Source organism: Mytilus galloprovincialis, chromosome 8, assembly GCF_965363235.1.
Source record: "Mytilus galloprovincialis chromosome 8, xbMytGall1.hap1.1, whole genome shotgun sequence".
NCBI classification, from domain to species: domain Eukaryota; kingdom Metazoa; phylum Mollusca; class Bivalvia; order Mytilida; family Mytilidae; genus Mytilus; species Mytilus galloprovincialis.
In genome coordinates this window covers 41,781,183-41,797,014 of record NC_134845.1, presented here as the reverse complement: position 1 = coordinate 41,797,014, position 15,832 = coordinate 41,781,183, and the positions used below count along the sequence as shown (strand labels likewise).

Below are 15,832 nucleotides of genomic sequence, written 5' to 3'. Positions count from 1 at the left end.
AATGAGGTATGCAAAAATATTATTTCAAGAAATTACTTTCATTGCGTTAGGATGCACCTTAAAAACATATAGAATGACGTCATATGCAGTGGTTCTTTGCAGTCTTTGATACACGAGCAAATGTATATATACAACCTAGAAAAAAAATCATTCTTAAAGTCTGCACTAGTAACACTTAAATAAACTAATAGTCAAGAACACTTACTCGTGATCAGTTGGGAGACAAGCAAGGCGATTCGCCAGGCATTATATATTATGATTAACTTCTACAGCTTCTAATGGATTTTTTTTTTATTAAATTCAAATGCTTTTCGTTTACCGAAACATCCTAGAAAACAGTCAAATTGTCTTTTTGACACAAATTGCTGCAATAATACACGTTGAACATATTACTGTTTAACACATTATCTTATTCATCTATCATAGTTGTTCAAGGTCAACCTTGCCGCAACAATTTGCTTCTTCTTGTTGACATGGAAAAAAGAACACAAGGGATAGTATAGAACATAACTTTACAACAACAACAAAAAAAACAATGAATCTTGGAAAGGAAAATCATGATGGTAAAAGTGATGAACAAAGACTTATCAAGGAAAACGACAATTTGATAAGAGAAAATAAGCGACTAAGGAACGAAAAGGCAATATTACAAAAAGAAAAGGCAACATTAGAAAATGAAAAGGACGATGCATTATCTAGGTAAGTAACAGCATGTAAAACAATATAATAAACCAGATTACTGTCTGGTGCCTTTGATGGAGCTAACAAATAAAAGTTAAGTTTCACTTAATAACGTGTCCTTAGTGCTTATAACTTATGATAACAATTGTTAGTTATTTTAGATTTTTGGAAATGTCCGTAAGACTGATTTACAATTGTTTTCATTATATGATTTTTTTGTACGGAAGCGTGCACCTTTCTGTATGTTGCTTTTTAAATTTCGTTTTGGTTATTTGTGACGTTGGTATCATCGACGTTTATTCAACATCTCCTCTACCTATAATGTTTCTTAATGAAGAATCAACAGGGCGGTGGGTGCCGGTGCATATGCTCACTTTCAACTCTTCCACCATCTTTCCCTTTTCATCCACAGGTACTAGACGTTCTATCAATGATAATAAAACATTGGAAATTAGAAGAAAATAGTGTTTCTATATCTTTTTTATATACATTACCACTATCGTTTTCCATTTACCATATTTTTATTATTATTTGTAGAACATCTTATGTTTGTGCTCCAGCCCTACATTCGACTTGGTCTTAAGCATAATTCAAATTCACTCCTTTTTTTTTATATAAAATACGAAGAACTAATTGCTGCTATATATTTAATACTTTTTCCGATAAAGCATGTGGTTGGAGATTCTTTGTTGTGTCAAAGGCTCGAACTAAATATTTTGTCAAAATGTAAAGGGAATGAAACGAGCAAAATTGATTTAGTCACGATGTTCGATACCAACTTAAAAAGTCTCCTATCCAGGTCTGTCAGAATATGTAATATATTTATGCAGTATGACATTAAAGAATTTCATTGGGTTAATGGTTGGACCAATAATACATAATATGTATTATTGGTCAAACCGAAAACATATAATAATAAATGCACATTTCAGGCTTTCCCCAAACGAGGCTATATATTTTAGGCCTGCAGATACTTGGCAGTTGCCACACTAATAGTTTAAAATTGAGAATGAAAATAGAGAATGTGTCAAAGAGACAACAAGCGAGTTCAAACCACTAATGAGTCTTCAACACATGACAATATTCCTCACCTGCAGAAAAGCTTCAGCTGGCCCCTAAACAGAATGTGTACTAGTTCTGTGAAAATGGACGTCACACTTACTCCAAAACATATAAATGATCTAACCAGCTTCTAAACAGTTACCAGTGGTATTATCACGAAACTTATGTTATTTACATGTCATAAACTGGTCACTTCTTAGACTGCTTTTGAAGTCTGTAGTCTGGTAGTACTAATTGCTGTATGTTGAATAGAGTATTTCAAACTTACTTTTTATAACTGCAAGGAAACATTTTTGTCTTTTTGTTTATTTGTTGTTGTGATACTTATTTGAAGTCAAGTCATTCCCAACAAATTGTTATATTTTGTTCTTATGTTGTGTTGTTATACATGTCATGGGAAGGTTGGGTGCTCATAAATTTGTCTAACACCACAACACTCGTCATGACGTTCATAAATTTGTTAACCCGACATTCTGTATGAGTGGATAAATACACACTTCCGAGTTTTTAAGGTCAATTTATAGTAGGAAGGAATTATTACAATGTAAATATGGGAGATTTATTCGGGCGTATAGTTGATTTAATCCGCCGTATAATTACTTGTCCTTTTATTTTGGTTGTCTTTGCAAGGAATATGCCTCTGGCCTCTACTGAAAAGTTAAATAACAAAAGTATGGTGAAATTCTCTAACAAATCTTCTATTTATACCATAAAAAATGTTTTGGCTGGTGTACAATATAATGGCCTAGTCAGGATAATTAAAAAACTACATATTTGTATCAGCATTGATGTTAATACGAATTAAACAATAAAATTGTTTTTAGATTAAGTAAACTAGCAGGCAAAAAGCTCACGGATGGGAATCCAGGCATTACCGATCTTGGAAATCCAAACAGACCTGCAAAGATTGGAGAACGCTGGGCTTCGCTGTATACTGATGAATGGACGGATGTCTTTGAAGATTTAACTGAGCAGAAGAAGATAAAGGGCAACACTAATGAACTTCCGGAAAAGCAGCTGATCAAGATTGTGGATGTAATTACTTAAACTTTATTTATTTTTCTTCCATACTTTTCCAAACAAACATGTCTTTTGATGTTACCACAATGTGCAACTTTTTTTTCATAATAAAAAAAAAAAACATCATTCAGTAGTATAATAATGAACTTAATAGTTAGTTTTCTCGTTTGAATTGTTTTACATTGTCATTTCGGGACCTTTTATAGCTGATTATGCGATATTGGCTTTGCTTATTGTTGAAGGCCTTATGGTGACCTATAAATATAGGCAACAGTAGTATACCGCTGTTCAAAACTCGTAAATCTATGGACAAAAAACGAAATCGGGGTAACAAACTAAAACTGAGGGAAACGCATTAAATATAAGAGGAGAACAACGACACAACATTAAAACGTAATAGAGTTTATTTCTGTGTCATTGTAGAGAGTTGTCTTATTGTCAATCAACCACATATTCGTTTTTATAATTAATAGTTAACCACAAACTAGTTTTACAAAGCTAATTAGTATTATTGGTACTTTCTCCTAGTGGTGTTACAAGAGATGTTTAGAAATAGCAAAAGAACAAAATAATAAAATCCATGAAACCTTATGGGAAGTCGTACGGTTCATTCATTTTCTCGGAGCAAAACCAAAGGAGGTCGAACAGGTAAGTTATTAGTTTAACTGTTAAGCCAAGGTTGACAATGTCTTTTCGAGGGGTAACAATCTGCTCTATCACCCTCTCAGATATGTGTTATTTAATTTATTATACTGAATGTTTTGTTATTACTGTCGATTAAATTTCAAATTCAAAGTAATTAACTGACGGGATGTACATAACAACCATCTGAGTCTCCGTGAAGGGTAATAGAGTATTTGCCAGAGGATAGAGTCGTATTTAATAAATCACAAACTTGTTCAAGCATCTCCGTGAAGGGTTATAGAGTATTTGCCATCGGATAGAGTCGTATTGAATAAAGCACACACTTGATCAAGGGTCTTCATGAAGGGTAATAGAGTAAGTTAACACCCTCGTATTAGCCAATCACAATCTGGCATTTTGACATGAAGTATAGTAAAATGAATTGACGTATGTGTTTTAAAAATAATTTTCAAAAGTATTTGTCTCTGATCTTAAGGTTTATGGTACTATTATTATTTCATGTGTTTCTCTTGGTTTTAGTTTGTCACCTTGATTTGTATTCTCTCAATAGATTTATGAGTTTTGGAACACCAGTATACTCCTTTTTTCCTTTTTAATGACTCAAGAATTTCGAGTGTTGCTTTATACCTTCTCTCACTCTCTTATTTATCGTTTCAATTCAATGAGATGTGGAGTATGCTTTGATGTAACAGCAACCAAACTATATAATGGTGTACCAATAAAAATAAAATGAAGATGTGGTATAAGTGCAATTAGACAAACACATTTGAATCTTATTATTATTTTTTTTTTAGATTTATTAGATTTATCAAATCTATTGTTTAAAACTAGTAAGAGTTATATAAGAGACGTAAAATTGAAACAAACTAAAAAACTAAAACTTAAAGACCCGTTTGGAATCTATTTGTTTGTAACTTAAATTTGTGTTGCATAAATAGTTAACTATTTTATAACACAGAATAAACTAGTGCAATGTAACATTGACACAGAAGATAAAATGATGATAGCAGCTATGACAACGTTTGAGGAAAAAGCTAAGATTCAACTCCAATGCAGTACGACTTTGATTGATGCTGTTCGGAAGGTATGATAAAACGTCGACTAATAGTTATCAATTGTACCAGGATTATAATTTAGTACGCCAGACGCGCGTCTCGTCTACATAAGACTCATCAGTGACGCTCATATCAAAATATTTATAATCCCAAATAAGTACAAAGTTGAAGAGCATTGAAGATTCAAAATACCAAAAGGTTGTGACAAATACGGCTATGGTAATCTATGCCTGGGATAAAAAAAAAATCCTTAGTTTTTCGAAAAATTCAAAGTTTTGTAAACAGGAAATTCATACAAATGACCACATCATTGATATTCATGTCAACACCGAAGTGTTGACTACTGGGATGGTGATATCCTCGGGGTCGAAACGTCCACCAGCAGTGGTATCGACCCAGTGGTGTAAATAGTTATCAAAGGTACCAGGATTATAATTTAGTACGCCAGACGCGCGTTTCGTCTACTTAAGACTCATCACTGACGCTCATATCAAAATATTTATAAAGCCAAACAAGTACAAAGTTGAAGAGCATTGAGGATTCAAAATTCCAAAAAGTTGTGCCAAATACGACTAAGGTAATCTATGCCTGGGATAAGACAATCCTTAGTTTTTCGAAAAATTCAAAGTTTTGTAAACAGGAAATTCATACAAATGACCACATCATTGATATTCATGTCAACACCGAAGTGTTGACTACTGGGCTGTTGATACCCTCGGGGACTAAACGACATGATAAAAATTATACTGTTGCAAATATAAAATCTTCAAACACGAAAGGCGTATATGACAACCCGTGAAAATTTGTACGTAATCGAATTCTTTTCGAAGAAAATTTAGCATTTATTTATTAAAGATTATCTTTATCACAGCTTTTACATCATGGCTTTTTTTGTAGAAACAATAGAATTTAAACTCAGTCGACAGAAATTAAATTTCATACTTTTTCGGCAGTCTCTTGATCTTCTTTTTTCAGTTAAACTCTTCTTGTAATTATAATACATCTTTGATAAACATTTGGTTAGGAGATCCTATGATGAAAACGCTTTCATAAATTTTAAAGATTTCCATATGCGAAGGTATAATAGCAATCTAACTTCAGAAAAGGAAGGGAAACTATAGGTATTGCTACAACCCAAAGATACCGAGATGATGATGTATGATTGCAATTGAAAAACTGTTCATCATATAGAGCAAAATGGCGTAGACGTTATCCTGCTATGTAGAGCGAATATTTTAAAAAGCTAACGTGTTTTTTCTTTCGGAACGAATAAACAGTGCTGAGAAAACGAAATTTTTACCTACAGAGATAGATTTATAAAAGACATAATTCAAAATTGTTCGTATTGTTCAAAACAAGCTTGATGTAAGCAAACCTACATACAGCTGTAATAACATTAACGGTACCAATTTTCCTGCACCAGATGCGCATTTCGACAATACATGTCTCTTCAGTGATGCTCGTCGCCCATCTACGAAAAGTTAGCTTTTATTTGACATTGCACATGACCTTCAAAACGATCGAATTATATTCCTTTGTTGAAGGAAAGAACTGTAACTTTTGAAAAATATTTGAGGTAAACTATCTTATGACACCGTCTTTATTATAAATGAAAATAATTTAAACTTTATTTTAAAATTCATCAGAACAAATGGACAAAAACTGGTTTTATTTAACTACCCTGATTACAGACTTATATGTCAAGTTGGGAAAATTTTAAGGTCTGGCATCCACTAGATATATAAATGTTAAATGCATTTTGTGTTTCAGAAAGATCAAATCGTTTCTGGATTTTAATTGGCATGTTTCTGTTCCTGCAGATTTGATATACTCTTAGAAAGCCCCGGAAATATTTCAATTACCGCACATGTTACAAAACACATACTGGAAGGAATAATCCCCGAGATTACAAATTTAAACATGAAGTCCAAGTATTCATTAAATCATTTTCAGCTTTTTTATGTTCGAATTTTACATTTGTATCTTACAGCAATGTTGTGACGACTATATTTCATCTAATCCTGATTCTTTGGCAAGCGCAAAACATTTCATTATGAAATGTTCAGAATTGTGCTGGCATGCGCTTTCGTCGAATCCACCAATGGCGATTGATTATGAAAATTTTGAAGAGCAGGCAATGGATCCAAACAAATTCAATAAGTATAATAGATCTGGTACTACTGTTGAATATGTCGTTTGGCCAGCCCTCCTCCTACATAAAGATGGGCCAGTGTTAGCAAAAGGAACAGTTCAGACCAATTATGAGGAAAAAACAGCACCTCGAAAAAAATCCGCAGACAACATATTTACACCACCGAAACCTTGTAAACCAACTGATACTCTTACTACAAAAGATGATATTACAAGCGATAAAATTTTAGATCCTGTTCAATGCACTAAAGATGCACTTGAGGGCGATTCCCACGCAAATGATTCTGGATTAAAGCTAACTAAACCGAATAATAAGGATCCACTAAACGATTTATCACAAAAGGGGGATTTCAAATCAATCAACCCAATTTTTAATAGTGAAAAAGAAAAAGAAAAAGAATTCAGTGTTGATCCAAGTAAACAAGCTTCTCCGCACACAGAGCAAGATGTGAAACCAGAATGTGCCTTGAAAACAGGAGATGCTGAAAACATTGATCAAAGTTGTCGTTGTCTTGGAAAAAAGGGTGAATCGATAAACGAAAAGATTACTGAAGGCAGTTCCGGAGTTACAACCGAAGGCTCTAAGGAAATAAAGAATGAAACCAGCAATTCCGCTATAGGTAATAAAAATATAGGCGATAAAATGGAAGAAACAAATAAAAATGGCGTTAAAAATGAATTTGAAAATTCTTCAAACAAAGTAACGGAACATCAAAGTAAATCCAAGAATCAATACGAAAATATTTCTATCAAAAAAAGTCATACTACTCGAGACAGACAAGAAATGAAAGGTGACGAATTGAATATCTCTGTTCATAAAGGTGTTAAGACACAAACAGAAGTAATGGATGCAGTTGACAGCAAACCACATGATGATAAATATGAACCAGAACCTTTTTCGTTGGACGGATCTATAAACCCTCCCACACATTCCTGGGAATCTAACACGGACGATAAGTACGAATCTCCTGGTAATAACCAAACTGTCAATGCAAATGATGGAATACCTGACTCACCAACTGTTTCAAATATTGAAAGTAAAATCAAATTTTATAGTAAGGAAGGAAATCAATTGAATGGACCCCATCAACGTACAGGAACAATTCAACGAGAATTAGACAAAGTACGCAAAAGGTCCAAGCTTCCAAAAGATAAAGACTTCAATAAAACCAAACCGGAATCGAAAACTTCAAGGAAAAACTCATCAAACTAATCTACACTAAGATGTTTATTGCTCCTTAAGAAAACAAAAGTTCCCTTCCTTAATTCCGACTTGTACAGTAAAGATGACATATCTTTTGTACGCATAATTGATAATGGTGATAATACTCGTGACTTGAAATACATTGCACCTGTACATAAAACAATAATTTGGATCGCGTGTATAGTATTTGAATTTAGACAGTGATTTTCAATTACGATTTTAACTGATTATTTCTACATGAATAAGCGTGATGTAAATCTGCAATAAAATGTTTGTACATATCAATTTGATCTTCAGTGCAACTGTTTAGATTTTTCTTTCGACATTCATTTTTGGCAATTGTCTATTAGGAGTTCAATCATTGTTCCGCTTGGGATTTTTTTTTTTAATCTTTTGTTTAATTTGTAAATGTTCAATAATTTGATTTCGTTTATAATATAACACAATTCCCTACATGTTCCTATTTGATAATAAACGAAAAAGAAAACAAATCGGTAATATGCTCATCAGGCAACTTATTAGCTGCAAATATTCCTTATTTTAGCATTTGTCAGATTGTTACTGACAGCAAGTGTTAACAAAATTAAAGTCCTATAACACTTAAAAAAAATAAAATATTAATAGATTATTAACCTACGTGTAAACATTTTAGGATCATTTTCTGTGAATTTTTTTAAATTATTTCGCGATAATAATATGACAAAGTGTGCGTAATCATTGTTATTTGTACAATTTATTTGTGAAATACACATATGTTTTATCTTGGTCGGTTTTTACTATACATGTACCATATATAAAAAAAATATCTATTTTGGCGAACCATTGAAGTCTCAAAACCCCGGCAATATTCCCAAGAGTAAAGAGAGAACAAATAATGTTAAACACATAACCCCATCCCATCCATCTTTTATAAAATTAGTTTATTATTTCCTGTTTTATATCTACTAACAGCATTTCATTTTTGTATGATTCCTACTTAAGTAAAAGAGAGGCGAAAGATACCAGAAGGACATTCAAACTCATAATAAAAAAAAATGACAACACCATGGCTAAAAAATAAAAAGACAAACAGACAAATAATAGTACAAAAGACAAAATATAGAAAACTAAAGACTTAAAAGCATTAAACAAAGATATTCCCATTTTCAAATTCCGCTGATTCACAAAGATAATTATAAAAAAAAAATGTCCTCCGTTGTAACGTAAAACTACTGTAAGGATAATATATTAAACCTGACTATCGACTCCTAGGAGTCGAGATTAAGAATTGAACGATGGACAGTTAGTGCGTGAATTTTTCTTGCTACCTGATTGGAAGATATTTCGAGACGTGAATAAACAAAGTTTATTGATTGGTTAGGACAATCCAAACCTAGTAAATGTCCTTCAATCCCGTAGAGTATCGGATTTGTCCTCTCTATTTTAGCAATTAGATTTTGCCTGTTCATAATATATTGATACACAGGTAACTTTTATCTATAAATAGCCGAATCTTCTGGAGTTTCGTAAACAACAACGTTAAACGATATATACTACTTCAAAACGTGTGACCTCACGTGTGTGGTAAAATATGTTGATTGATCCACGTGGCTATTCTAGTGAATGAATTAATCTACAAAGCGAGGGCACTTTCCATTTTCCTTAGCTAAGAGTCGACTATAGCCCTTTTTGAAAGGCTAATGCTTGTGTAATCTTCCATGATATTAAATGAAGATGAAACCGTATATCAGAAGAAGAGAAGACACTGACAAAAATGTGAACCTTGACGATACGGTTCATTGACATTTTTCTCTAATTTTAATATCTTACCAATATCATTTCTGAAATGTCTGTATTTGCAATATCTTTGTATTTAAAACATTTAACAATGAACATATCTGTTCAATATTCAGGTTTATACACGATAAATGGCTATGATGTAGAACGTAAAAATCACAAAAATACTGAACTCCGAGGAAAATTCAATCGGAAAGTCCCTTATCACATGGCATAATCAAATGACAAAACGCGTCAAACGTATGGACAACAACTGTCATATTCCTGGCTTGGTACAGGCATTCTCAAATGTATAAAATGGCTGGTTTTCTCCCTTGCAACATACGGGTATCTCAGATACAGTTCCGTTATAAAATATTTCGTCTACAATGTGTTCTGAACTGAGCGATGTTAAACCTTGAATCTCTTTTTTTGGGAGATAAATCAGGCCTCCATATCAACTTCTGCGGAACAACATGATGACCATGCTAGTAGTTCATCTGTCCATCAAGTATTGACGTATATCATAGAAACAAGTTTACCCTCGGCTTTGTTAAGCTTTACAAAGTCAGTAAGAGAGAAGGACATATTGACATCGACAGTTATGCTTTGGTCCAGTCTCGGTCTAATTGCAACATCGTAGTCCTGTCCTGTGAATAGATTTCTCCTCAAAGTCTTTGTGTCTTTTTTTGCGAATATGAAGTAAGTAACAAGGAATACAATTAGTTCGTGCATGTTTCACTTTCAATTTATGCGGATGTTGTGAAGGAGCAAGATCGAGTAAATATAAAAAGATGCATCATATCATCATTCAGTTATTTATATGCAGAGCCATATCATATTACAGATACAAGATTAGGAAAGGAGTAGGTCCGGTAAGACCCCTTTTTGGCCCCAAAATATAGCAGTTTTACAAAATTGTTAAAATGTAAACTTTTAGTTATTTATTGGACATTAGAATGCTTCTTCTACATAAATATGGGCTGTTTTTGACAATACAATGCACATATATCGGGTACTAGCACCATTAAGTTATGCTAAATCACTGAAATCTTCACAATTCTAGCATTTTAGGTAAATTTTAGACGGTTTTCGTGTAAAACGAAAGTGGCCGCATTCGTGTTCATCCTTAATATTAAAATGTAAGTTGTATTTGATGATAATACATAACACTAGAACACACCCGTGATATCGCGGGTCCGTGACTGAATTAAAGTATATAACTATGCGCAAGCCTTATTTTAGTATTAGTATTGTCATCTGATAAAGTGACGGCTAACAAATTGGACCTCGTAATTTTAGTATTATAGATTTGTATTGTTATCTTAGAAAGTCTAACTGATTAAAATACTACAATTGGTAACAATTTGACAATTAAGTAGTGTCAACCTTGTGATTATGACCCGTGTAATACTATATAGCATATTAATCCTGATTACACCGTTTGGTGGTGCGCCTGTCAGATGCGGAACGTACAGATAAGGTAATCGCTAACAGGTGAATATACTATTGGTATCGGTATCGGACTCGACCAGGAACTTCTTAATTATTGGCAATATTAATTACGTGGAAAACAAAAGGGCCTGGAGTGGTGTAATTTTTAATCTACACCTTTGTACTATATTAGTTATATATAAAGTTGAATTCTTTGATTCGTCGTTTTTACGTGATGACGGCTGACAAATTGGACCTCGTAATCTTAGTATTATAGATATATAAAAGTTGAGGATGAACACGGATGCGGCCACTTTCATTTTCGACAAAAACCATCTGAAAAGTGACATTTTTCGGCATATTTGGTAGATTTTTCATATTTCAGCTTGAATTGGATCGTTTTTAATGACAAAATCAGTTAAAATCTTTCACATAAACTAATAGAATCAAATAAAATAGACAGTTAAGTGTTTAAAAAGTGGTCAAAATCTTTCGTCAGATGAACCTGAAATTTGAGGCCAAAATCGGTCCTTACCGGACTTACTCCTTTTGAAACATACATAGTCAGATAGTTAGCCCCTCACCGCTCTTCGTTGGAAAAATTTGGTTGATTATATAGGAAAATACTGAGGCACCTATAGCAATCAGTGCCCCGACCCCACCTTATAAAAAATTCTGGATCACCTAATGACATATACTGTCCATGATTGGAACTTCGTGGTTTCTAAAACGCCGAGCTTGAAAAATGAGTAGGTTGACGCTTGCAATACTGATACAAGCATTGATAATTACATTGATGAATAAATGTTGATTCATCATCTTCTATACAAGTTATGGGCTTTACAAGTTGAGAGCTTGTACAAGTTTTAAACATGACCGATTGTAACTCATTGATACCTTTAAGTGAAAGCAGTGCATTTGCAAAACAAGATTGTGTAAATTGTTAATAAGAGAGAAGAAAAAAAGTTCTCATTTAGTAAAGGAATTATGAAAAAGACGCTCTCTTTGCAAGATAAAATTGGTTGACCATTTGTTATATTCCTTATCAAATCACATGGATTGTGTGGGAAATTCTGTATTTTCTAAATATCATCAGATCTCAGTCCCCAGGTTTTTTACATGTCGCTTCAAAATTTGTTGAAGTGAAATGAGAATTTGCTTAAACTATCATCCACATTTTATCTATTCTAAACTTTCTATTCTTTAAATAAAGTTTTGAATGTGACTTCAGATAGATAATATATAGCTTGTTCAGGTCAGACGGGTTGTTGCGATTCATAAAATATTCAAATTTTAAAACATTTGTTCTAGATCTGTTTACAAAATGAGGTTTTGTCATATTACATATCGTAATGGTGTTTTACAACAATTATGTCAACGTCCTCTTTGTGTTTTTGTTAAGGTATTTCTATCTGTGTATCCATCCGATGAGTTTTTTCTTATATTGTAGCTGTTACACCATGTTCCAGTTTAGGGGGAAGGTTGGGATCCCGCTTACATGTTTAACTCCGCTACATTCTGTATGTATGTGCCTGTCCCAAGTCAGGAGCCTGTAAACCTGTTGTTGTCGATTTTTGCTGTGTTACATTTTTATCTTACGTTCATTTTTTGTACTGGTATATTGATTAGATCTTTATTTTTCTCGCTTGAATTGTTTGTCAATTGTCATTGCGGGTCCTTTTATATCTGACTATACGGTATCAGCTATGCTCATTGTTGAAGGCCGTAGAGTGGCCTATAGTTGATAATGTCTGTGTTATTTGGTCTCTTGTGAAGAGTTGTCTCATTGGTAATCGTACCACATCTAATTCTTTCTTATATACACATAGTGTAAATTATAACCACTGGTGTGAAATGAAATAAAAACTTTCTACGTGGTGTTTCCGGAATACTTTACTGGATTAACTTTCATCAAGAACACTTAAACATCAGAAAAGGGAAAAAAGCGGCAAATAATTAACAAATCGGAATGTTGATTATGAATTATTCGAGATGGCTTGTAAAACTAAGATTTATTGGCAGTATTGACTACAGCTTTTTTATTATTAATCTCAAATTTAAATATTTACACACAAATTGATTCAACGATATATATTGTTCAACTAGATATATTCAAAGATAGATAACTCATTTTTTGTATAGATCATTTTTGGTTACCTCTGGCAACCTACATATAACGAGAGAGAGAGAGAGAGAGAGAGAGAGAGAGAGAGAGAGAGAGAGAGAGAGAGGTGTATGATCCTGGGATAGAGAGATCAACTAACTTAGCTGTTAGATCCTGGGATACAGTGATGCACAAAATGTACTTTATCACTAAAAAAATATAGACAATTGTAACTGTAGTTTATCACACGCAGTGAAGTTGCCAATTTGATCAGGTACGATATTATGTCAAACTCAACCGTACTGGATCAACCGCCACTTAAGTTGGGATGAAGCTCCGATAGGACTTTGGCCAATACTGTTTTAAAAATAATTAAGATATAACCATACTACCAAATTTATCTGGAGATGTCGAAGAACCAGAACAAATAAAATTAAACATTTCAAGCGCACCTGGCAAATTATTCAGAAATATGTCATTTTCTAGATCTGTCAAATGAACACCATCTTCCTTTAAAAAGGTACTATTAGGAAGTACATCTTGATACTTTATATAATGTCCCCCATTCTTTAACACGAATGATGCTATGGCACTATTTATCCCAAGTCTGCATGTCATCATGCTATTATGACTCTCTGAATAACGCCAATTTGTTCTCGGTAAAATCTGAGACCAAACAATCGAACTATTGGGTAAGTAACTGTGTACCTTCTCCAAGGTGGCCATAATTTCATTCCTTAAAGAACTTCTTTCGTCTTCCCGATATCATAGCCTGCAATATGAAGGACAACATATTTCGGGGTTTTTCATATTTTAGCAGTTTTCTTATAGTTGCTTCCAAATCTTTCAAACCCATGCCACCATACCCTTGCTACCAAATTTTAACTCCTATTCAATGGAGACCTAATTTCACACCACCTGTTCTACTTCTTGTGTGTACAAATGCATTTTTTATCAAGGATGAGCCTGAAATCCATACTGACACATATTGGCCTACAATTTAATACATGTATGTATCGACATTAAAAATCTTAATTGACCATCAAATTCAACGAATTTAATTAAAAATTGTGGTATTCGTATATAATATATACGAATACCACAATTTTTAAGTAAATTCGTAAACTTTCGAAAGTATCAGAACTCCAACGACCCATTGCTTTAATTTGCTCGTCTGAAACACCAGGCATAGTTGCTGAAATCGCACCACCTATTCTAAATGAGTGCGTCCCATAGTTTGATTGGTCAGAGCCAATATACCCAGGACTTTTTTGAGAATCCCTGAAAACTGATATCGAGTCATCTGGATGCCATCAAAGAGGCAATATAATTGACCACTAATTGGAGGTCGAATTTTTATGTATTCTTGCAGTAATTTACCGGACAAATTTCATTATAAATTGATTGTCGGGCCACAATAATTGATGTCTCTCGACCTAGCTGGTAAGTTTTTTAAGACGACAAGTATATTTTGATATTATGATTAGTAACCTTCACATTAATTAATCTGTTTGTTGCAGACTAAATATCAAATCTTTGAACTCTTCTGGGTTGATTTCGGGACACCCCCCCCCCCCCCGGTTGCTAGTTCCCGGAATCTGTGCTACTAAAATCGAGAAATTGAGTCTGCAATTTTATTTTTTATACCATCAATATGTTGTGCTTTAAACTGAATATTGTGCTGCATTGTTAAAAGAACAAGGAGGGCGAATAAATGCCATCACACGCTTCGACTCGGCAGTTCTTTCATTGATAATGCTAACTAATGCCGTATTGTCAATTCGAAATAAAATCTTTGAAATTTGATACCCATATAAACATAGCTAAAACAATTGGAACTAACTCTAAAAAGGTAATGTCCTTCATGATTGACATATTTGACCATGCTTCCGGCCATTTATATTGTGCCCATTTACCATAAAAATATGCACCACAACCTAAATCAGAGTTACCACAGCTGTCAGTGTACAAATGCAACGTTTCATTTGTTATCCATGCGTTTTCTGATAGATAGCAATCTCCGTTAAAATGTTCAAGAAAAATCAGCCAAACTTTTGCATCTTCTCTGAGATCTTTATTTATTCTAATTGAATAAAAAGACTTTTTTTATTTTTTATAGACCCTATGACGTCATAAAACCTACGAAGGAAAGCCCTAGACGAAGTAATCGCCCTTGAACTGAAAGCTATCAAACCCACTACTGATTCTAAGTCCTTGTGTTTAATCTTTTTATTCAACAAAATCGATTCAAGTAAGAAGTTTAGCTTTAACAATTTGTCTTTTGGTATTCTAACAATCATTTCAATAGTGTCAATGTCCAATCCTAAAAATTTAAAGATGTTACAGGTCCAACTGATTTTTCCGAAGCAGTCGGAACACCTAGTTCCTCACAAATATCTGAAAAAGTGTCTAGCATCATTTGACTTACAGGTATATCATCAGGGCCTCCAAATAAAAAATCATCCAAAAATTGCACAAATGATTTCCCTCCACTCCGTTCAACTACTAACCAGTGTAAAAAGGTCGAAAACTTATGGAATAAATTGCATGAAATTGAGCATTCCATTGCCATACTTTTATTTAAAAACAACTTTCCATCAAAATAAAAGTTCAAACAATTCAAAATCTGATGAATGCACTGGCAACAAACAAAAAACGAACTTTATGTCCCAGAACCCAATCAATGTAGAATTTCCGAGTGAACTGACCATTTGTATATTA

The 15,832-nt window shown here is 33.4% G+C and overlaps 1 protein-coding gene across 3 annotated transcripts in view; it reads left to right on the top strand.

The window, feature by feature from the left end:
- Nucleotides 1-8,582, top strand: part of LOC143041953 (uncharacterized) — a 129,945-nt gene extending 121,363 nt beyond the window's left edge. The window contains exons 2-6 of one of the 3 annotated variants that reach the window (XM_076214131.1): nt 427-699; nt 2,568-2,778; nt 3,292-3,411; nt 4,367-4,492; nt 6,454-8,582. In XM_076214131.1, the coding sequence (XP_076070246.1) occupies nt 536-699; nt 2,568-2,778; nt 3,292-3,411; nt 4,367-4,492; nt 6,454-7,827 (1,995 nt within the window). In that variant the 5' untranslated portion in view covers nt 427-535 and the 3' untranslated portion in view covers nt 7,828-8,582. Of the gene's footprint in view, nt 1-426; nt 700-2,567; nt 2,779-3,291; nt 3,412-4,366; nt 4,505-6,109; nt 6,180-6,453 lie in introns of those variants that run through there. The other 2 variants (XM_076214130.1, XM_076214132.1) reach the window with 2 other exon arrangements.
- The last annotated feature ends 7,250 nt before the right edge of the window (nt 8,583-15,832 follow it).